Here is a 25222-nt window from a genome sequence, read left to right on the forward strand (position 1 = left end):
ATCACTGATAAGAAAGGTGAGGAATCAGCCCAGAACTACAAGGGAGGATCTGGTCAATGACATCAAGAGAGCTTGGACCACAGTTTCAAAGGTCACTGTCGGTAGAACACTACGCCGTCATGGTTTCAAATCATGCATTGCACAGAAGGTTCCCCTGCTCAAGTCATCAAATGTCCAGGCCCGTCTGAAGTTTGCCAATGACCATCTGGATGATCCAGAGGAGGCATGGGAGAAAGTCATGTGGTCAGATGAGACCAAAGTAGAATTTTTTGGTCTAAACTTCACTCGTCGTGTTTGGAGGAAAAAGGGGGATGAGTTGCTTTGGGGGTGCTTTTCTGCAAAGGGGACAGGACAACTGCACTGTATTAAGGAGAGGATGAATGGGGACATTTATTGTGAGATTTTGAGCAACAACCTCCTTCCGTCAGTCAGAGCATTGAAGATGGGTCGTGGCTGGGTCTTCCAACATGACAACGACCCGAAGCACACAGCCAGGATAACCAAGGAGTGGCTCCGTAAGAAGCATATCAAGGTTCTGGAGTGGCCTAGCCAGTCTCCACACCTAAATCCAATAGAACATCTTTGGAGGGAGCTGAAACTCTGTGTTGCTCAGCGACAGCCCCGAAACCTGACAGATCTAGAGGAGATCTGGGTGGAGGAGAAGGCCAAACTCCCTGTTGCAGTGTGTGCAAACCTGGTCAAGAACTACAGGAAACATTTGACCTCTGTAACTGCAAACAAAGGCTTCTGTACCAAATATTAACACTGATTTTTTCAGGAGTTCAAATACCTATGTTCAGCAGTGCAAGACAAATAAATTCTTTAAAAATCATACAATGTGATTTCCTGAATATTTTTTTAAATTCTGTCTCTCAGAGTGGGAATGCACCTACAATGTGAATTTCAGACCCCTCCATGATTTTTAAGTGGGAGAACTTGCAAAATCGCAGGGTTCAAATACTTCTGTTCCTCACTGTAAGTACAATATCTCACAGAAGTGAGTACACCCCTCACATTTTTGTAAATATTTTATTCTATCTTTTCATGTGAAAACACTGAAGAAATGACACTTTGTTACAATGTAAAGTAGTGAGTGTACAGCTTGTATAAAAGTGTAAATTTGTTGTCCCCTCAAAATAACTTAACACACAGCCATTAATGTCTAAACCGCTGGCAACACCCCTAAGTGAAAATGTCCAAATTGGGCCCAATTAGCCATTTTTCCTCCCCGGTGTCATGTGACTCATTAGTGTTACAAGGTCTCAGGTGTGAATGGGGATCAGATGTGTTAAATTTGGTGTTATCGCTCTCATTCTCTCATACTGGTCACTGGAAATTCAACATGACACCTCATGGCAAAGAATTCTCTGAGGATCTGAAAACAAGAATTGTTGCTCTACATAAAGATGGCCTAGGCTATAAGAAGATTGCCAAGACCCTGAAACTGAGCTGTAGCATGGTAGCCAAGACCATACAGCAATTTAACAGGACAGACCTCGCCATGGTTGACCAAAGAAGTTGAGTGCACATGCTCAGCGTCATATCCAGAGGTTACCTTTGGGAAATAGACGTATGAGTGCTGCCAGCATTGTTGCAGAGGTTGAAGGGGTGGGGGTCAGCCTGTCAGTGCTCAGAACATACGCCACACCCTGCATCAAATTGGTCTGCATGGCTGTCGTTCCACAAGGAAGCCTCTTCTAAAGATGATGCACAAGAAAGCCCAAAAACAGTTTACTGAAGACAAGCAGACTAAGGACACGGATTACTGGAACCATGTCCTGTGGTCTGATGAGACCAAGATAAACTTATTTGGTTCAGATAGTGTCAAGTGTGTGTGGCGGCAACCAGGTCAAGTGCGTCTTGCCTACAGTCAAGCATGGTGGTGGGAGTGTCATGGTCTGGGGCTGCATGAGTGCTGCCGGCACTGGGGAGCTACAGTTCATTGAGTGAACCATGAATGCCAACATGTACTGTGACATACTGAAGCAGAGCATGATCCCCTCCCTTTGGAAACTGGACTGCAGGGCAGTATTCCAACATAACGACCCCAAACACACCTCCAAGACGACCACTGCCTTGCTAAAGAAACGAGGGTAAAGGTGATGGACTGGCCAAGCATGTCTCCAGACCTAAACCCTATTGAGCATCTATGGGGCATGCTCAAATGGAAGATGGAGGAGTGCAAGGTCTCTAACATCCACCAGCTCTGTGATTTCGTTATGGAGGAGTGGAACAGGACTCCAGTGGCAACCTGTGAAGCTCTGGTGAACTCCATGCTCAAACGGGTTAAGGCAGTGCTGGAGAATAATGGTGATCACACAAAATATTGAAACTTTGGGCCCAATGTGGACATTATCACTTAGGGGTGTACTCACTTTTGTTGTCAGCGGTTTAGACATTAATGGCTGTGTGTTAAGTTACTTTGAGGGGACAGCATATTTACACTGTTATACAAGCTGTACACTCACTACTTTACATTGTAGCAAAGTGTAATTTCTTCAGTGTTGTCACATGAAAAGATAATAAAATATTCACAAAAACGTGAGGGGTGTACTCACCTCTGTGAGATACTGTATATGCCTACTCCTGCTGTGCGGGCCTCTGAGGCCTATCCATATTTCTTCAAGATGATTGGGGGGGGGGAGGCAGAGGGACCTGATCATGGCCAACCCTCTTAACGCAGACTTCTGATCATTGGGGTTCCAACTGGCTCAGATCGCACGTGTGTGTGTGTGTGTGTGTGTGTGTAAATAACAGGTCTTTGTACTGTTAGAAACAGACTGAAGCACAACTTTAAAGTCTTTTGTGATCTTTGAGATTTTATTAATTCACAGAAACTGCAGCTAGAGAGGTCAACGTAGACTTGCTTGTTGACTTCTGTTTGGGAATAAAATTTAATGCCCGGCTCTTGCTACCTTCCACCCTGCTTCACAGGGCCCTGCAAACAGATTGTTGTGAAAGAGGGAGAGATCAAGGGCAAGAATTACAGAAATAAAAGGCACATATAAAAGACTGCAAACAGATGTTAAAAATGGGAGGGGATCTTGTAGACAAGGAGGAATTTCCCTGCGTAAGACAAAAGTAAATTAAAATTTAACGAAAATTATATTTTCAGCAACTACAGAAATTACTTGATCGTGCTGAAAATTCTGAGTTCCTGTCACAATCTGTGAGATGGACAAAGAAAAACAATTTGACCTTTATCACTAGTGCAACTTGTCATGCAACTTGTGACATGCGCAGTCACATGACTAGACGAAAACCCATGTATTTCAACGGCCACCGTTCTAATTGCTGCGACTCAAGTCGCAGCAACTACAAAAAAGGGAGGGTATGCCCTAAGGAGATCAATACCCTTTATCAAGGTGTGCATATTTATTAGACAGCTTCTTCTCCTCACGCAAAATGGGCCAAAAAAAGATTTAAATGACTGAAAAGTCAAACATTTTAAAAAGTTTTTCAAAGGGATGCAGCAATCTTGAAATTGCTAAGATGTTGGGGTGTGATCACAGAACCATTAAAGGTTTTGTTGCAAATAGTCAACAGGGTCGCAAGAAATGTGTTGAGAAAAAAAAAAAAAAAGACGCAAATGAAATGCCAAAGATTTGAGAAGAACCAAACATGAAGCTACCAAGAACCCATTATCCTCCAGTGCTGTCATATTCAAGAACTGCAAGGTGTTTAGTAGTTTTTGGGTTTCAGCTTACCTTGGCCATGTCTCTGATCACTAAACAAGACACATAAGTTGAAGCATCAAGACTGGGTCAAGAAATATCTGAAGACAGAGTTTTCAAAGGTTTCAAGGACTGATGAGATAAGAGTGACTCCTGACAGACCAGATGGATGGGCCCGTGGCTGGATCAGTAGCGGGCACAGAGGTCCAATTCGACTCGGACACCAGCAAGGTGGAGGTGGGGGGGTACTGGTATGGTCTGGTATTATTACAGATGAGCTAGCTGGACCTTTTCAGGTTGAAGACGGACTCAAAATCAACTCCCAAACCTACTGGCAGTTTTTAGAAGACACTTTCTTCAAGCAGTGGTACAGGAAAGTCTGTATTTTTCAAGAAGGCCATGATATTTATGCAGGACAATGTCCATTGCATGTATTGAAGTATTCCATTGCGTGGCTAGCCAGTAAAGGCCTTAAAGATTAAATAATGACATGGCCCTCTTCCTCACCTGACTTAAACCCTACTGAGAACTTGCGGGCCCTTCTTAAATAAGAGATTTACGGTGAAGGAAACCAGTATACTTCTCTGGACAGTGTCTGGCAGGCTGTGGTTGCTGCTGCATAAAAAAATGAATGTCAACAGATCAAGAAACAGACTCCATGAATGAAAAGGTTATGACTGTTATTGAAAAGAAGGGTGGCTATATTGGCTAATTTTTTTTTTTTAAAGGTGAGAAATGTTTATTTGTAAATTTTCAGTTTATTATTCTCACTTTAACAGATGAAAATAAACAAGTGAGATGGGAAAATTTTAATTTTTCATTTAGTTGCATAATAATTCAGCACACTACTAGTTGCCCAATAATTGTGCACACATAGATATCCTCCTAAGAAAGCCAACACCTCACTTTTACTTTCTTAAATATTCAGGTTTGAAGTTTATTAACATTTTGGATTGACCAAGAGCACTGTAGTTTTTCAATAGTGAAATTAATCCTCAAAAATACAACTTGCCTGCTAATTGTGACCAACTAGAAAAGTATTTCTGAATGGACAAGTAAAGTGCGAGCGACCCCCTATAATCACTGCATGTACCTTCACTAAGGGCATATCAGCCCCGAAGTAGTCATTCACGTGGCAGCTCCGCATGCACAGAATGCCCTGGGCCTTTAATTATTCAGAATTGTCTGCGGTCATTTTGCAGAGGCGCCACTGGCTACACATTAATTTATGTTGTTATTTTTATGTGGGCCCAGAGCAGCAGCATCCAAAAGAGTGAATTCGTCCTGTGTGATATCTACCTGTAAACGTTTGTGCTAACGTTTACATGCACATGTATGCAGTGTAAATAAATGTTGTAATTAATGGCAATGCATTTTTTTACTTTTCACAGCTGAATACAGTGGAACAATATGCTGCCAGGCTTGGATGTCTGAATGGGCACAAATATTTGGATACTACACAGATGAGTACAACTAGATAGAGTCACCCACCACTGCCCCCCCAGCGATCAAGGGAGATTCAGCAGAATTCCAAGCTAATGAGGGAGCCATCCTATAGAAGTGGAATTCTATCCTGGGTGCTCCCTCTTGTATGACATCGACCTCACAGCCCCATCACACAAGTCTTTCATGACCGAGCCCCTTGAATTTTATGAATCAGGACGCTCTCCTAAAGTAACAGGCAGGGTATGAGACTCAGTGGTAATCTGTATATTGACATCACAGCTGACATGACCCATCATACAAGTGACATGTTTATAGGTATGACAACACAGAAGACACAGCTCATTAGTTTGCTCTTCCCTAGAACTATAGACAGAACAGGCACTAAAAAGATTTAGGATATTAAGATTCCCCGATAAACAGACCAGTGGGAGAAAAGTGGACTGGGAGTCAGCGAGTGGCAATATGACACCTGTCCTACAGCTGCCCTGTCTCCACCGAGTCTGGAGCTGTCCTGTAGGCCACATTTAGAAGGCGATATGAGCCAGTATGGGAAGGCACCTCTTTTAGGTTTTATAGCTGCATCCTACATCTCTACGTGGCTGAGAAAAGATCCAGTATCCAACCATTTCAGGAACACAGCTTGTAATAGGAGGCTAGACAACGGAAGCTAATTAAATTAGACATGGTGCACATTCAAAATGATATTTCACTTCAATCTACAATCTGTTTATCTTCTGTTTGTTCAGTTTTAGGGACGTTATAAACAGGCTTTACTCATAATGATTGATTTAAAGTGTTATCAAACCTTTCACTTGAAATGCAATATATAGCAGCATACTACAGGACTTAACCACTTGCCGTCCGCCTGCTGTTTATAAACGGCAGGGCGGTGGCACTCCAGGGGCGGGTGGCCATTCAAAAACGGCACCCGCCTTTTCTAGCTGTGCGCGCTCCCTGGGAGCGCACAGCACCGCGATCCAGTGCCTGCTGTGTCCTCCGGACACAGCGAAACACCGATCGTTGAACGGGACCTCGGTCCCAATCATGTGATCACTCATTGGCCAATCAATGATCACATGCAAAGTAGTAAGCAAGATGTCACTTGTGACATCATTGCTTACGTGTGAAATCTGTGAATGATCACAGAGGTCACATGGTACAGGGCTATTCACAACAGCCTTGTACCATGTGACAAGGTGTGACCAATCACCGCTCACTCAGTATTTCTCAATGGCTGCAAGAATGCAGACAGAGAGAAAGAGAAATTATTGCTTTTACATCCTATATGGGTGTAAAAGCAATCACTGTAAAAAAAACAAAAAAAAAAAACAAAAAAAAAAAATCTTCATCACCCCATGGTGACACTGTACTGCTAGGGTGACAGTATGTAAAAAAAAAAAAAAACCATGAATAATAATATAAAAAATAAAATAAAAATGTAAAAAAAAAAAAGTTTAAAAATTATAATTTTTGGTTATAAACTAATTTGGGTTATTTTTTTTTTCTAAAAATATAACGGAATACATTTTGGTCAAGATTTATGATGAAAGATTATTTATTTGCAAAATTTTATAAGAAAAACACTTTTTTTCAAAATTTTTGGACATTTTCATTTACATAGCAAAAAAAATAAAAATCCCAGCAGTGAATAAATACCACCAAAATAAAGCTTTATCTGTCTCAAAAAAATGGTAAAAAATTGATATGGGTACAGTATTGCATGACCGTGCAACTGTCATTCAAAGTGTGATAGTGCTGAAAGCTGAAAATTGCCACGGACTGGAAGGGGGTAAAAGTGTCCGGACAGGAAGTGGTTAAAATGTCTGCTCTTTGTTTTCTGTCTGTAGCCTGTCACTTTTTTTGCACTCCACTTTAGAAGTTTCTCTCAAATCAATTTTTGTTTGCCTTAAAGGGTCCCATGGAGCCACCATCGAGTGCATGCTTCAGGCTGGGACTGAGCGGACATGCGCCTTCTTATCAATGCACTAGGGATGAGGGCCGACTAAAGTGTAAGCGCTTCAAACTAGGAGAGGGGTGTCATTTGATCACTGGGGACGATGCAGTGCCAAGACAAAGTTACCTAGCGCCCAGGGCAAAGATGCCAAACTAGGTCCCCCCCCATGTATGAGCATCATATGTTAGCAAATACCCCCCTCTAATTAAATTAAGCATTAATCTGTATGCTAACCCACTAAGCATATATTCCCCTTTCAAGCCAAAATTCTCCCCAAACCAAAAATTCCCCCTGCTCCCAGTACAAATCCCCACCCTGCTGGAATCCCGCCATCCTAGCACAAATCTTTGACCCACCAGGGTTTCCTAACCTGCTCCTTGCTGGGAAGAGATCGGAGCAGATAAGGAAAGCCTGCACAGTTCCATTCTGAAACTCCAGATGCAGGAGTTGCAGGAGGTGGAGCTGTAGGGGAGAGAGAGCACAGCCCACACCTCTTCTCTGATCTCTTCTTCTCTTCTGATTCTGCTGGTCAGTTCCTGCACTAAGCTGACAGGAGTAGTGAGGCTACTGTCACTACTCCTGTCAGATTGCAGCAGCAAGAACTAAGTGGTGACCCCCCCCCCCCACCTCACATAATATCACAGTGCCCAGGGCAGCCGTCCCTCCTGCCCACATGTTCTGATGATGTGGGTGGACCTGGTGGAGGATTGGGATGCATTCAAATCGGGAAGGGGGGAGGGGGGGACCTGATGCTACTGATGTTCATGATCATGTGACCCCTACAGTGCAAGCACCCCAACCAGAAGTTCAAGCAGCAGCATTGATCCATAGGAGTGTCAACTAAAGTAGGACATTGGGGATGTAGTCTCAAAAAATAGTTGATGCTCTATAGGATAAGTTCACCTTTTGTGAAAAAATATGTACTGTACAGGCAGGTAGTTCCTGAATGGCAAGAAGATCAATGAACACTCACCAGCAGCTTCACAGTTCATTGAGAACTACAAGCCATCAGTTACAATAGATGACGGTATTTGTTGTCCAATTCATTCACAGGAAACAAAATGAATGACGCGACCTTGTTGGAGGAGCACAGCACAGCTTTACTGTATTCAAATTGTGACAGCGGGTTCAAAGGAGAAGATCCTCCGCCCGCTGTCACAAAGAGCAGAGCACTGGTGGTGGAAGGTGGCTGCATAGGAGGACCTGAAATATGGGTGTAACATATACCGAAAGATGAGCTTAAATATAATAATTTGGTGCTGCGCTAATAATTTATTCCTTGAATCTAAATAAACAGAAAACTTCACAGAAAAAGTATATAAATCCCAAAATATATATAGAACAGAAAGCACATAAAAATCATATATAACATTGCAACCCTTAAAGTACTAAATCTAGGGTGTAACCTAAGTGCACCATAAATAGGTGACAGATGAATATCGAGATATAGAGAATAGAACGCACATGAAAATACAAATCATATAAAACAGTGAAACCCCCAAAATATATCTAGGGTGTAATCTAAGTACACCATAAATCGGTGACTTATAAGTGACAATCCTTATTATCCGTAAATAGTGCCAAAATAGTTATAAAATAGAATCCCACCACTACTGTGCTTAATAGCACAAAATAACTTGTGATGTGAAAATATACCTGCAGGTATATTACGTGCCAAACTGGTATTGCCAAAAAGATCTACCAGAATAGAACACTTATAGTACAGAAATACAGTTACAGTACAGGTACAGTATAGGTGAAATGAAAGGAAACGTTTTGAAAAAGGGGTTAATCGTGTAAAACCACAAAGCTAATTTGCCGCAACATAGTTGTAAATAAAATCATCAAAATTCAACAGATATACGACTGATAAAAAGAAAAAAGTGAACCATATAACAGGGACCCCTAATTGGGGATAAAGTGAAAAATGAGTGGCTAAGTGTAATAGAATACTGTATACGGTGAAACGTTTATAAGCCACACACAAATACAAAGAAAACAGAAACAACTATTTATACGTGACCCCAAAATGCGGGGATAAAGTGACATGCACGTGAATCCATGACACATTAAATGATAGATCAAAAATTCCAGAATCATATATAAATAAAATTTCCAATATGTAAAGTGAATCTCATCCAAAAAATAAACAAAGTCCAAAACCCATCTAAATGATGGAGGTGTTCTAAAGGTTATACATAGGGAATCCAACACTGAGTGAAATGCCCCCTCACCTCCATGAAGCAACCCCACAGGGTCAAAGCGTTTTTTTTTTTTTTCTCCAAATAGTACCGCTCCGATCAAGAACATGGACCCCCTCCTACAGGCACAGGGTCCAACGCAGAGTCAATCCCCCTCACTGGTGGACAATGGCACCACAAGAATCCTCCTCAGAAATATCCAGGAACTAGCCAATCAGATCCAGCTGGAGTACACAGATCGCAGCAGGTCACTCCTATCATTTTTATGTGTATTCTATTCTATATTTATTTGGGGATTTATATGTTCTGTGAAGTTTTCTGTTTATTTAGATTCAAGGGATAAATTATTAGCGCAGCACCAAATTATTATATTTAATTATTGTCCATTGTGGTATGTGGTAGAGTGTTAGCGGCTTTATTTAGAGATTGACATTCTGAGCATGCGAGGACTCAGGGGCGGACTGACCATTTGGAAACTTGGGCACTGCCCGAGGGCCGGGGTCAGTAGGGGGCCCCATAAGATGCCCCTTGTACCTTTTTCATAGACTTTTTTGAGTTTGGGCAAGGACACAGGGGCCCCATGATCCCCTATTGCCCGGGGGCCCCATGAGTTGTCAGTCCGCCCCTGCAAGGACTATATAGATATTAAGATGAACTTAACCTTTATATTTCCTTGGTAGAAGCAAATATTTTACAATAAAAAAAAAAGGACGTTTTAATACTACTTTAAGGTTTCAGGCAGGGTGAAGAAAATAAAGTAAACCGCTCTAAATCATAAGAAAAGATGACATGTAAAAAGGGATTAGGTTAAAAAAAAAACTATCAGCTTCCGAAAGGTGTAAAGTACATGTGAAGACATGCACAACCTTTACTAACAGTTCACTGAAGGAACAATACTATACAAGGAATTATGACCACCCAGTTTTGGCTTTATCTTCTCCAGGCCAGGACTACATGACTAATCGAGGCTGGGAGGCTGCATTTGGCCCTCTGCCTTATGATTACTAACCAGCTATGGAACTACAGCTTGTATTCCAGTATGAAGGGATATGAATCTGGACTGTCAGAAGAAGGTATCCGTGCAGATTGAATGGATGTGACAATGTAGGACAGGGACCATGTAGAAAAGCTGGCATTGCACTCAGAATACCCACCTAGATATCTGGAGGGGAAGAGAGTGAGCCCATTAGAACAACATCCGGTGGTTTCGATTAGTAGATCACTATTGCAGATCTGCAGCAAATCTAATTGTAACATTTAACAGACAAATTGTAATGGAATTTGAATAAGCCAACATTTCCTCTTTGCAGGCCAGCACAGCCCTCCTCGCTCCATGACATATACACTACAGCTGGTAACAAATGTCTGGAGGGAGCCGGCCAGCTGCTGGCAGTTCAAACCTCGCTCTTCATACATACCCTAGAGCAAGAGGCTGGGGATTTATGACATTCAACATTCTTCAGCAGGACTGAGATTGGGAGTTCTATTATTTTCATTATTCAATTACACACTTGGAGACCAAGTATTACAATGCACATTCCAAAATCGCACGAACCAAGTAGCCAGATTGCTTAAAAGTACAGCCTGCATTTTCGGCTTTTGTCAGTTAACGGTTATGCTCCCGTATTTATGAAAGCAAAGCATGCTTACAAGAATATGCAAAGGGCAACTGAAAATGCCAGTCTCCTGGCTGCCACGGTGATTAGCAGTAACCTCCAATAAGTTCTGACATTCCTCTGACTTTCCTGATCTGCATGTATCCAGGCAACTGGCATTTTCAGTAAAGCAACAGCAGCCGCTTTCTTTCAGTACAGGTTCTCTTTAAAACAGCTTGCTGGCTCCTTCACTGCAGTTATTTGTCCATGACTCACTTTAGGAAGTGGCAGTTGACCACTGCTACCTTATTAGGAGTAAAGAGACCTATATTATTATTATACAAGATTTATATAGCGCCAACAGTTTGCTCAGCGCTTTACAATATAACGGGAGACAATACAGCAACAATACAGTTCAATACAAGAGGGAATTGAGGGCCCTGCTCCTTGGAGCTTACAATCTAGTAGGGAGGGGCATATTAAACCTTTATTGCTGTTTACATTTAATTAAACTTATCAGGAATATGAAATGTTGGGTTTACATATTCTTTATTGTGCCTGCTGTACCATGTACTTGAGAAAACGTATCCTGTTCTCTTTGTATTCCTTCCTTTGTGTGAAATCCCTGGTGTTCCTACCAGTACCTCTGCTATTCCTAAAAACTGACCATACTAGGCATGAGAGCACAGCGTGGTCAGTTCTCTAGCTGTGCTGGAATTCAGTGTGCTCTCCTCCAATGATCAGGCTTGTCCTGGCACCCCCACCCCTCTCTCCCTTTTCCTGCATTCACTGGAAAGATCAATGTACTTCTGGGTTTCCTCCTCCAGCTCTTATGTGGCTGAGAACAGAGGAAATGTGATCACTTGTTAAAAAAAAAAAAAAGGAGGGGGGGGTATATAAAAAAAACATTTTTATATCTATACACAAATGTTTTGCCTTTCATTTTTATGTTAAACTGAATGGGTTGCTGTACAAAGTGAGGGTTTTATATCTCAAACCTGCTGCCCACAACCCTCCATGCTTCCCTACTGACCAATGGAGATAATTAGAAGCTTCACTGACCAATTGTTAGGCACAGATGGCTCAGCTAGGAATGTACATCAGCAATGAAGTCAATGTTAACCTAATAGAGAAGCCTTTCCTAACCAGGGTTCCTTGGAATCTTATGGTTCCTCCAGAAGTTCCTAGAGCAATGGCCAACTTCTGACAGATAAATCATCACTGACACCAATGTTTTCAGCTATCTGTAAGAGGGCATTCTTCCCACTGACCACCAATGTAAGCAGCCCTTCTGTCACACACTCTTCCACTGATCACCAATCTAATAGGACTATTCTCCACCGACAACCAATGTAAGGGATCATCCCAATGACCACCAATGTAAAGAGACACTACATTGATCACTAACATAAAGGGCCACTTCACTTACCACCAACGTAATGGGGAACTTTTCTCCGGATTGTCTTAATGGGCAGCTTTCCCCTGGCTACCAAAGTAAAGGAACACTGTTCTTTTCACTGCTTTTATTTTCTGGACATTATTCTAATTATTCGTTTTAACTTTTTTTTTTTTTTATTACCACTGAAAATAATTTAGTTGTATAGAACAGGCCATGTGTCAAAAACACAAAGTACACCACATTTTTATATCACAACAAAAATGTTGAGAAAGGGTGCAAGACTGTCCTGGCCTCTTAGCAAGCACTGCAAGGTGGTTAATGGTGCATTCAGGTACCTGAAAGTAGTTATACTAGCAGCTTAAAAAAAAAACTTTGTTAGTATGGTGGATTTATTCAACAACTAACTACAAATAGAAGAAATAAGACACAAATCAAGGCAGAATTGTATTCATGAACCTTGAAATGAAATGCAGTCTATGCAACATGATCTGCACACATGAATGACACCACCAAAGGAAACAGCTTCCAACTGACACTGTGATTTATGAGGGGGACATACAATATTCACCCCATCGGATGTTTATGAACAAGTATAGTAACAATGCTCGTGTGTGCATATTTTCTGCACTGAACTAGAAAACAAAATACAGAAAATGCTGCGACTTCCAAACCTTGAAGTAAACAGAACCAAACTGACCAAATCACGCCTACAAAGCTGAACGGAAATGTGATCACTTAGTAAATACAAAACACATTTGAAAATAGGATGTATAGTATAGTTAAAGGTGCTAGACAGATTCAAGTATGGAATAAAGCTACAATCTTCATTAACTGGGTAAAAGAGGTCTTAGAGTGAAGGTCAATTCTTTTGTTTAATAGTACGATGAAGGCATTCCGGGAGGGGGTTCGGAGCCCCCAGGGGGATTTCACTTTCTTTTCTGAAGACACAACAGGAAGTGAGCGGAATCCCCTCTTAAACGTTTATCACTAGAACAGGTGTCCTTACTGGCAGATTTCCCTTTGCCTCCTCCACTGACATCCACAACATTTTGGATTTCCCATGGCTCTCTGCCACAGTGGTAAAGGAGGAGCGTATCGGCCTGTGGGACACAGAGTAATACATACCCAACAGAGCTTCAAAGCTTTTTTTTTAAATATCCAAAACTACGAAATATTTTGGGCTTCAGAAGCACTTTAAAGAATACCTGTCAATGGGAGAAGGAACTGGGAGTAGAAATGAAAGCACAGCAAAGGAATATTGTTTTCAAATGAATACATAAGGCGATAAATATGTGCACAGTGGAAATGAACTATAAATGTAAAGCTAGATGGTATATAACACCAAGCATAGCTCACAAGCAGCAAGTAGATATCTCCCCTTTGTGTTGGAGAAGATGTGGAGAAGGGGGTACAATGGCACACATATGGTGGAGTTGCCCGAAAATACAGAATTATTGGAGGGAAATAACTCAACTTATTCAGGAAATACGTGAGATAACGTTTCAGAGGGACCCGGGTAAGTGTTTATTTTATTATTTCGAGCCCCCATTGGAATTACATAAAAATAAAGTATTGTATCACTTAATTAGCGCGGTAAAGGGTTTGATTCCCAAGTATTGGCAGGCTACTGAAACATCAAAAATTAGAGACTGGATAGAGTGGAAGGTATCTTTAGAATGGAGGAACTGTACCATATGGAAGGGGATAAAATGGAAAAATTTAGGAACACATGATTTAGTTGGGATGAAATTTAAAACCTCATGTAACGGAACCGACCAAGTCTGCGCTTGGATACTTCCATTAGAATACCACTTCCACGTTCGAACACTGACAACCATACAAGACTAGACAACACCAATCTGTCTGAACATGGAACTCTTTATTTGAAACTCGAACTTTATACACTCAGGGGACAGTGCCCCCTCCCTGCATAATGACACAGGGCGGGGCAATCTACACTTAGCAACAAGAGACACACAGGTATTCAAACTTCACACCAGCAGACAGTCCCATCAGGAGGGAGGGCTGCTGGAGACACCCCCCCACTAAGCTAATACACATAAACACATACATCCCATAATAGTTTGCTCCCAAGCAAGACAAACAATAGAACAATGGAATGCAACCACATAACAATAAACAATCCACAACCCCCACCCCACCTATCTCCTAGACATGTCTACACAATATTAGGACAGATCACCCCGTACCCTAACAGGCACAGGGTGACTTACACATAAGAGGGATATGGGGAGTTGAGACAGGGGTCTCCCCACCTCTCCAAAGTGAACTGGGTTCCATGGGCCCCCCACCCAAAGTGACTCCCGTCACACCTTGGAAATATATAAGGAATTGATTATAGTAAGGAGTAAAGGGGGAAGTCTAAAAACTAGAAGAGAGTTTCTGTGGTAAATACGAGAAAAAGAAGAATTTGATACAGACAGATAGGTATGAGAGAAGAACTAGATTGGGAGGGAGGATGTGGAAGGGGGGATGAGATGACTGGGAGGGACAGTGGAAATATTTGGGGTTATTGGATTATATGGGAAATATTTTTTTATAATTGAATTGATGTTTTTTTGTATGAAAATCAGATAAAAATTTAAATTAAAAAAAAAAAGAAGAATAACGGTCACTTCCAAAAAACGAGGAACACATTTATTACTTACCTCTCTCGCCACCTTCCAAATTGCAGAGCTACTGCTACATCTGGAAAACCTTCATCCGCCACTTCCAGGTGTGTCAGATGCCCAGTACCCTTTGTACATTGTGCATTCTCATGTCACCATAAGGCTTGGTTCATACAATTGTGAGTTTGCAGGCCGTGTTTCACACAAAAAAATGGTTCCTTCAGCATACTGAAAACGCAGCAGCTGGGAAATCGAAAACTACTTTTGCACCATGTGATTTCCATGTGGTTCTCACACCCGCAAATGCAATGCATCTGTGTGGGGGTGTCATTAAGATTGAATGGCAGCCCCGCGTGATCTGGCTGCAGATGGTGGTGAGTGCAGGAACAGCGGCGCTTCCAACACCTGCAACTACCTGCAAATAGTGTGAACCTGCACTAACAGCAGTGATGTAAGGGCCAGCAGCATGAACCACAGAGCTCAGCAGGGGACAAGGTATTCGAAGCACCCTGAACTCTCTTGGGTACAGTAGTTGTTAGCAGCAGTGGGAGAGGTACGTTTTTGGGCTCATGCACACAGCTATAGACAAGTGTACTGTTCTCTATGGGGCCTTGCACTCAGCTATGTAAAGATCAATAAACATGCGATAAGAATATCTGACGAATGATCACCCATTTTTCAATGTTTTTTTTTTTTTGCATGCTGGTTTCATATCGAAAATGAAGAGGTTACTCAGTTTTGAAAATTCAGAAGTGATAATATATGGTGTTGTATTTTCGGAAAACTGTACTGATTAAAATGAAAATCATACAATCTGGTATCGTACAAGAAAGATTTTGTGCTTGTCACTTCGAATGATTTCAGACAAAAGCTGTGTCCTAACAGTCAGATTATCGTACGATCGCTTTGAAAGCGGTATTTTTCATAAAATTGTGTGTCCGATTGTGTGTACTAGGCTTAAATCTAGAAAACTTTTTGACTGTACATGTACTAACTGTATTCTTTTACAGGCACTGCAGTTGATTTTTTCACAGGTAACGGTCTTTTACATCATATAGATAAACATACAAGATACTCATCAGATTATCAGAGGTTCTACAAAACCAAAGTGACAAATCATGGCGCAATATCCTCTTACACACAGCTACTTTCCTGCCCAATAATTTCATGTTGTTGCCTCTAATGCTGAGGTGATATATGTGAATTATAGACATGTGGGGGTTACATGCTTTGTAAATATAAGAAGCCAGGGTGTCACTAAAATAATGCATCTATGGCACATGCCCCTGAGCCTGGCAGCTGTGATACCACAGCACAATGTGCACAGATACATACCCCTGACCACGTCACCCTGTATGTGGGGCTATATATTACATCATCCTCAGATCTGTTTACAGGGAGCACAGTCAGCTCTGTGTTAATTACACCCCATCAGTTAGAACTATGTAACATACTGCACAGCTTATAGAGTGCAATGGTCAGGAGTATGCAACACACAGCCTAGTGTAAAGAGAGCGTGGGTCAGAATTATCTATTGCAGGGCTCGACAAATCCCAGGTGCCAAGTCACCATGGGAACTAGAAATTGCATCCAGGCGCTGGGCTACACTGCAGAAGCAGTCTTCACTGGCTGCTTATCTGGATTCAGTCTCCCCATGTGGCCCCACATGTGGGTGCTCAGCCCAAGAGGTCGGGCCGGCCGGTAATTGAGGCCGCAGCTTTCTGGAGCGGGATACAGTGCTCGCTATTTTGTTAGTGGGCATTGATATTTGCCCGGGAACCTGCGCCCTCCTTGGTTGGTGGGGCTGTGATGAGCAGTCACTGACAGCGTCCGCCATCTTCACTGAGGTCTTAGCTTGCCTGCTATCACTGCCCACCCACCTTCCACATCTCCTTCCCAGTTTGACAGCTGGGCACTGGGGCTGTGGGCTTGATCTGCTTCCCTTTCCTGGCCGGTGTGTGGGGCAACTGGCTACAGCGATGGCCTGCTTCAGTTCCATACCTGTATACAGGGGCCCCATCCCACCAGATAGGGACCCCCATTATCTGACCATACTGGCCAGAATCCAGTACACACACTCCATCAACCTCACCCTGCACCTGAGTGACATCACCCCACCTACCTGTACACAGGGGCCCCCATACTCCCCACCTACCTGTATACAGGGGCCCTCATAGCTACCAACACCCCGCCTACCTGTACACAGGGGACAATATCTCCACCATACCCCAACCCCATACCCCCTGTACATAACTACATCCCACGCCTTGACCCCCACCTGGCTCCTAGGTTTTTTTTTTTAGCCGATTCCTAGGTTCAAAGCAAATTTGTCAAGCCCAGAGCTACTGTATAGTGCAGTACACAGGGATAGTGGTCAGAAGTATTCAGCATACAACACGACATACAATTTGCAACAGTCAGGATTATGTGATGTACAATGTACATTTCATACTCCCAACCATCTGCATCCTGTGCTAAGCAGTACATAACTTTTACTATTGTATCTTACATACTTATACCCACTGCACTCTGTAGTGTACACTAGATACCCCAACCACTGCAATATGTATACTGGGCTGTACATGACATACTACTGACCGCTGCACTCTGTACTGTACACTAGATACCCCAACCACCGCAATATGTATACTGGGCTGTACATGACATACTACTGACCACTGCACTCTGTACTGTACACTAGATACCCCAACCACCGCAATATGTATACTGGGCTGTACATGACATACTTCTGACCGCTGCACTCTGTACTGTACACTAGATACCCCAACCACTGCAATATGTATACTGGGCTGTACATGACATACTACTGACCACTGCACTCTGTACTGTACACTAGATACCCCAACCACCGCAATATGTATACTGGGCTGTACATGACATACTACTGACCACTGCACTCTCTACAGTGAATACTCCTGATCCCTGCAATCCATATGCTATAATATACATTACATACCCCTGACAAAAGTTTTTGTATCAACAGTTGCGGTTTGCTTTACTTTTTAAAGTAAGTTCTTCTTTAAATTAGGCTCTAGGTGCTACATCTGTCTATATAGTGTGTGCAGAAAGCATATCCTCTCACCTGTGACTCAGTAATGCAGCCATATCTTGTAGGCATACGGACTAGGGCATAAGTCTGTATACAGAGAGTAGGCTCAGGTCCTAGTTGAAGAGAACTAAAGCCACCATACTTACCTCCTCTCCAATAGCCCAACCCTTCTCCCTAGCATGTCCCCTCTGCAATAAATGACCTGCCCGCTCGTATCTTTATGTCGCATTCAGTTCCGCTTTAAAGTGATTGTAAACCTTTTTATTTTTTTGTAAATAATAAACATGTCACAATTACACACTCCGTGCGATGGCATTGCATGGAGCAACCCTGAGGCTCCTCTTCTGGGGTCCCTCTTTCTGATGTGACTGGCCAAAATAGGAAGCCACTTCCAAAGGGAGAACTCATGCAGGTTTGATCCCAAGCTGCGCTGCCTGCATCTATAGACACAGACAGTGCAGCTCTGCCAAGCCCATCTCATCACATAGCTTGATTGACAGCAGCGGGAGCCAATGGTTCTCACTGCTATCATTCAATCTGCCCTGTGAGGAGGAGAAAGCCGCTACTCTTGAGAACAGTGCTGGCTTGAGATAAGACATTTCATGTCTGAAGTTTACAACCACTTTAAGCCTTTAGAACCATTTAAAGTAGAATTCTGGCCTAAACCTAACCAGTCTTAAAAATGCCCCTCCCCCCACTATGCTGGGGAACCTGTATAAGTGAGATCTGTATACGTACCTATCCCCAGGCCACTAAAGTGCAGTCATGTGATCCCTGTGTCAGTTAGCAGCAGCTGCAGGGGAGAGCAGGGAGCCAATAGATGGACCAGGAGGCTATGGGTGATGTCACCGTTCCAGGCTTTGGCAGCTGTTGTTTTACTCCCTCCTCTCCCCTGCAGCTGGTTGACATAGGGGATCACATGACTGTTCTTGGCACAGGCTGAGAATAGGTAAGTAGCCAGCGCAGGTGTTAGGAGGAGGAGGGGACAATTTTAAGACTAGGCAGGTTGGGATTCTACTTTAGTCATGCCCCTCCCACTTCCAGCAGCGAGGCCACACCCACCCAGGCTCATGCTTTCCCTTAGGCTCCATTCACACTTGTGCAATTTCATTACCACTTTACAGTGCAACTTGGATGACACTTTGGATGAGTGCGACTTGGATGACACTTTGGATGAGTGTGACTTGGATGACACTTTGGATGAGTGCGACTTTGACCAAGGATGATTGTTTGTTCTGTACAAAGTCACACACAGGTCACATGTACAACATTCAGGTGCGACATTGGAGGGTTTACATTGAAGTCTATGGACCTCAAGTCACATGAAAGTCAGACCAAAGTAGTTCAGGACCTACTTTGAAGTCGCTGTGACTTGAGATCGCACAGACATGAATGGTACCCATTGGGAAACATGGAGAGCGACTTGTCAGGCGACTTTAAACCCCAAAGTTGCATAAGTGTGATTGGAGCCTTAGAGAGTCCCCTCTACCACACACAGGATCGGCCCGTCCGCCTTGCAGCACCGGGGTCCTGACAAGGACACTACCTGCATGGAGTTTGCATGCCTCGTCAGACTTGCTGGGTCTCCAGTTTCCTCCCACACTGTGATATGTCGGTATAAATGGTATAAGAAGTTAGATAGTCAGCTCCTGAGGCCAGGCTCTGCTGTGAAGGCACAACATGGAAGAAGGCTAGTGACACCCTGCTGGAAGTGGTGTCGGTGACTTACCCGGACCAGGTTGCTGACCGCCGCCTGGACAGCCGCCACAGGTGCGGTGAGCTCCGGGATGGCCTTCCCGTCCACCTCGCCCTCCTCATGCATGATGACCAGGTGGGAGATCTGCTGGGCCACCGGCTCCAGGATGCTCTCTATGGTCTTGGTGTGGAAGACCGGCATGGTGTCGGCGGTGTGGTGTCAGCTATGAGAAGAATGTGGTGTCAGCGCTCCCGGCTGGGTGTGGACAGGTAAGTGTCCCCGGTACTCCCGGCTCTGTCCTCGGTGCTCCCGGCTCAGTCCGCTGTGCCCGGCTCCCCTCTCTTCCACTCTCCGGACACTTCCACTCAACACTCCCAACTCCGGCCGCTGGGTGACGTCCCGCCGCCCCGCCTTCCCACGCACGGGGAGCCAGAGCGCCGGGTCCCGCCCCCACCGGCTGCTCCCTGTCATCCCATTGGAGGGGGGCGGTGCCACTCACCGAAGGCACGCTACTCCCGATCCCGGCTCGTGACGTCACGTGCCTTGTTCACCTTATAAGGAGAAGCCTGGAAGCGAGAGAGGGATTCCTGGGGGCATGACGTCACCTGGGGGAGAAGAGGGCGAGGAATGTGAGGGAAGCCAGGCAGGGAGATCAGATGTTCCCCGGATGAGCCCGCATACTGTGTATGGCAGACAGCGGGGGACCCTACCTCTTCCACAATGACGTCACCACTCTGGACCAATTGCGAACTGACCATTTGGAAACTCTGGCACTGCCCGGGGTCAGTAGGGGCCCCATGAGATGCCCCTGGTACCTTTTTCATAGGCTTTTTTGAGTTTGGGCAAGGACACAGGGGCCCCATGATCCCCTATTGCCCAGGGGCCCCATGAATTGTCAGTCCGCCCCTGCTCTGGACATGTCTCCCAGCTGCTTTTCCTGCCAAAGGATTTATATTTCTGTCTGGGGGGGGGGGGGGGGGCATCAGAAATCAGCCAGAACATCGGCCTGGTATTGAGGGCATGCAGGGCGGCCCAAGTCACTTACCAAGAGGTACAGTGGGTATCATTTTTGCTGCAGAGCACAGCCATGGCATAGGTACACCCTGGCCTCTGCAGCTAAAGGGTGAGCAGTTGGGGAAGGTAAAAATACAGTTCCACCACAGGGTTTTACCTCTCTTCAATTGCTAGTCTTATCAAGCCCTCACAGCAGTGGTCTTCACACTGTGGCCCAGGGGTACTGTTCCTCCAAGTGACACCAACAATGGAGCACTATTCCTCCCCATGACCCCAACGATGGAGCACTATACCTCCCCCTGACCCCAACGATGGAGCACTATTCCTCCCCCTGACCCCAACAATGGAGCACTATTCCTCCCACTGACCCCAACAATGGAGCACTATTCCTCCCACTGACCCCAACAGTGGAGCACTATTCCTCCCACTGACCCCAATAGTGGAGCACTATTCCTCCAACTGACCCCAACAGTGGAGCACTATTCCTCCAACTGACCCCAACAATGGAGCACTATTCCTCCCCCTGACCCCAACAATGGAGCACTATTCCTCCCACTGACCCCAACAATGGAGCACTATTCCTCCAACTGACCCCAACAGTGGAGCACTATTCCTCCCCATGACCCCAACAGTGGAGCACTATTCCTCCAACTGACTCCAACAATGGAGCACTATTCCTCCCCATGACCCCAACAATGGAGCACTATTCCTTCAACTGACCCCAACACTGGAGCACTATTCCTCCCACTGACCCCAACAATGGAGCACTATTCCTCCCCATAACCCCAACAATGGAGCACTATTCCTCCCCATAACCCCAACAATGGAGCACCATTCCTCCCCATAACCCCAACAGTGGAGCACTATTCCTCCCACTGACCCCAACAGTGGAGCACTATTCCTCCCACTGACCCCAACAGTGGAGCACTATTCCTCCCACTGAACCCAACAGTGGAGCACTATTCCTCCAACTGACCTCAACAATGGAGCACTATTCCTTCAACTGACCCCAACAATGGAGCACTATTCCTCCCACTGACCCCAACAGTGGAGCACTATTCCTCCCACTGACCACAACAATGGAGCACTATTCCTCCAACTGACCCCAACAGTGGAGCACTATTCCTCCCCATGACCCCAACAATGGTGCACTATTCCTCCAACTGACCCCAACAATGGAGCATTATTCCTCCCCATGACCCCAGTAATGGAGCACTATTCCTTCAACTGACCCCAACACTGGAGCACTATTCCTCCCACTGACCCCAACAATGGAGCACTATTCCTCCCACTGACCCCCACAATGGAGCACTATTCCTCCCCATGACCCCAACAGTGGAGCACTATTCCTCCCACTGAACCCAACAGTGGAGCACTATTCCTCCCCATGACCCCAACAGTGGAGCACTATTCCTCCCACTGAACCCAACAGTGGAGCACTATTCCTCCCACTGACCCCAACAGTGGAGCACTATTCCTCCCACTGACCACAACAATGGAGCACTATTCCTCCAACTGACCCCAACAGTGGAGCACTATTCCTCCCCATGACCCCAACAATGGTGCACTATTCCTCCAACTGACCCCAACAATGGAGCACTATTCCTCACCATGACCCCAACAATGGAGCACTATTCCTCCAACTGACCCCAACAGTGGAGCACTATTCCTCCCCATGACCCCAACAATGGTGCACTATTCCTCCAACTGACCCCAACAATGGAGCACTATTCCTCCCCATGACCCCAACAATGGAGCACTATTCCTTCAACTGACCCCAACACTGGAGCACTATTCCTCCCACTGACCCCAACAATGGAGCACTATTCCTCCAACTGACCCCAACAGTGGAGCACTATTCCTCCCCATGACCCCAACAATGGTGCACTATTCCTCCCCATGACCCCAACAGTGGAGCACTATTCCTCCCCATGACCCTAACAGTGGAGCACTATTCCTCCAACTGACCCCAACAATGGAGCACTATTCCTCCCCATGACCCCAACAATGGAGCACTATTCCTTCAACTGACCCCAACACTGGAGCACTATTCCTCCAACTGACCCCAACACTGGAGCACTATTCCTCCAACTGACCCCAACACTGGAGCACTATTCCTCCAATTGACCCCAACAATGGAGCACTATTCCTCCAACTGACCCCAACAATGGAGCACTATTCCTCCAACTGACCTCAACAATGGAGCACTATTCCTCCCCATGACCCCAACAATGGAGCACTATTCCTCCCACTGACCCCAACAATGGAGCATTATTCCTCCCACTGACCCCAACAATGGAGCATTATTCCTCCCACTGACCCCAACAATGGAGCATTATTCCTCCCACTGACCCCAACAATGGAGCACTATTCCTCCCACTGACCCCAACAATGGAGCACTATTCCTCCAACTGACCCCAACAATGGAGCACTATTCCTCCAACTGACCCCAACAATGGAGCACTATTCCTCCCCATGACTCCAACAATGGAGCACTATTCCTCCAACTGACCCCAACAATGGAGCACTATTCCTCCAACTGACCCCAACAATGGAGCACTATTCCTCCAACTGACCCCAACAATGGAGCACTATTCCTCCCTGTGACCCCAACAATGGAGCACTATTCCTCCCACTGACCCCAACAATGGAGCACTATTCCTCCCCATAACCCCAACAGTGGAGCACTATTCCTCCCACTGACCCCAACAATGGAACACTATTCCTCCCACTGACCCCAACAATGGAGCACTATTCCTCCCCATGACCCCAACAATGGAGCACTATTCCTCCCCATGACCCCAACAGTGGAGCACTATTCCACTGACCCCAACAGTGGAGCACTATTCCTCCCACTGACCCCAACAGTGGAGCACTATTCCTCCCACTGACCCCAACAATGGAGCACTATTCCTCCCACTGACCCCAACAATGGAGCACTATTCCTCCCCATGACCCCAACAATGGAGCACTATTCCTCCCCATGACCCCAACAATGGAGCACTATTCCTCCCCATGACCCCAACACTGGAGCACTATTCCTTCAACTGACCCCAACAATGGAGCACTATTCCTCCAACTGACCCCAACAATGGAGCACTATTCCTCCCCATGACCCCAACAATGGAGCACTATTCCTCCCACTGACCCCAACAATGGAGCACTATTCCTCCCCATGACCCCAACAATGGAGCACTATTCCTCCCCATGACCCCAACAATGGAGCACTATTCCTCCCCATGACCCCAACAATGGAGCACTATTCCTCCCCATGACCCCAACAATGGAGCACTATTCCTCCCACTGACACCAACAATGGAGCACTATTCCTCCCCATGACCCCAACAATGGAGCACTATTCCTCCAACTGACCCCAACAATGGAACACTATTCCTCCCCATGACCCCAGCAATGGAGCACTATTCCTTCAACTGACCCCAACAATGGAGCACTATTCCTCCAACTGACCCCAACAATGGAGCACTATTCCTCCCCATGATGCCAACAATGAGGCTCTGTTCTTCCTCTGACACCAACAAAGGGACACTATTCTTCCCACTGACACCATTTTCTAATCTCACTGGTCCCAGTGTGGCCCCCATAAAGTAAACTGACCCAAAAGCATCTTTTTTGCTGTTATATTTCTCATCCCCAGGTGGGCCGTGCTCAGAAAGGTACAGAAGAGAAGATACAAAGTATAACATACCTAGCAGACTGCCTTCACATAGAAAGGAACCAGATGATTCTCCGGCTGCTGGAGCTGGTTAGAAAACACAAGCGATGTGTACATGGGGCTCACCATACACATTACAATCTGGTTGTACAATCTCCTTTAGGTCAACCAATAACCATACAAATGCAGCCCAAGGCGGTCGTCCTCACCTAGACCAGGATTGGGGAAGTGAGAAAGAAAAGAGAAAACCCTGAAATATTTAGAGACGGAAGCAGGAAAAGGATGGGCTGTACTTTCATCATTCAGTGAATGTCTGCTTTGTGTATCAGGTACGGGTCTTGCACCCCCCCCCCCTTCCCCAGCCTGTGAATGGACAATGGAAGGATGAGCAGCAGAATGATTCACCCATCTCTCTGTCACTTTCCCCTCCTATCAGCAATGCTCCTTGCACCGCAGCACACGTGACTGACATCCTCTGCAGCTTCCCTTCTCCCAGTGTGAGTTCTGTTGTACAGGGATTGTAAGAGGTGGATAGCAGTTTACATTCAGGTACTTCCACTGCTTGTATTGAATACATATAAAATGACACTAAACTCTGGTCTAAAAAAGGAAACAAATCTATTCAAGTATACATTTCTAAAGAATATGTAAACCCAACATTTTCTATTCCTGATATGTGCCTGCTGTACCATGTACTTGTATGAAAACGTCTCCTGTTCTCTTTGTATAGCTTCCGTTGTGTGAAATCCCTGGTATTCTTGTCAGTTCCTCTGTTTTCCTATTAAAAACTGACCACACTAGGCATGAGAGCGCAGCGTGGTCAGTTTTCTGGCTGTGCTGCAACTCAACCTGCTCTCTTTCAATGATCAG

At 45.0% G+C, this 25222-nt stretch overlaps 1 protein-coding gene across 2 annotated transcripts in view; it reads right to left on the reverse strand.

Moving 5' to 3' along the window:
* VCL (vinculin) overlaps positions 1-20079 on the reverse strand; it is a 98584-nt gene extending 78505 nt beyond the window's left edge. The window contains exon 1 of one of the 2 annotated variants that reach the window (XM_089682591.1): positions 19699-20079. In XM_089682591.1, coding sequence (XP_089538717.1) covers positions 19699-19866 — 168 coding nt within the window. In that variant the 5' untranslated portion in view covers positions 19867-20079. The remainder of the gene's footprint in view (positions 1-19698) is intronic. The other variant, XM_089682592.1, reaches the window with a different exon arrangement.
* Between the last annotated feature and the right edge of the window lie 5143 nt (positions 20080-25222).

The sequence above is a fragment of the Staurois parvus genome, unplaced genomic scaffold (genome assembly GCF_062004578.1).
Source record: "Staurois parvus isolate SC_StPar_1 unplaced genomic scaffold, SC_StPar_1.0 ptg000291l, whole genome shotgun sequence".
NCBI lineage: Eukaryota > Metazoa > Chordata > Amphibia > Anura > Ranidae > Staurois > Staurois parvus.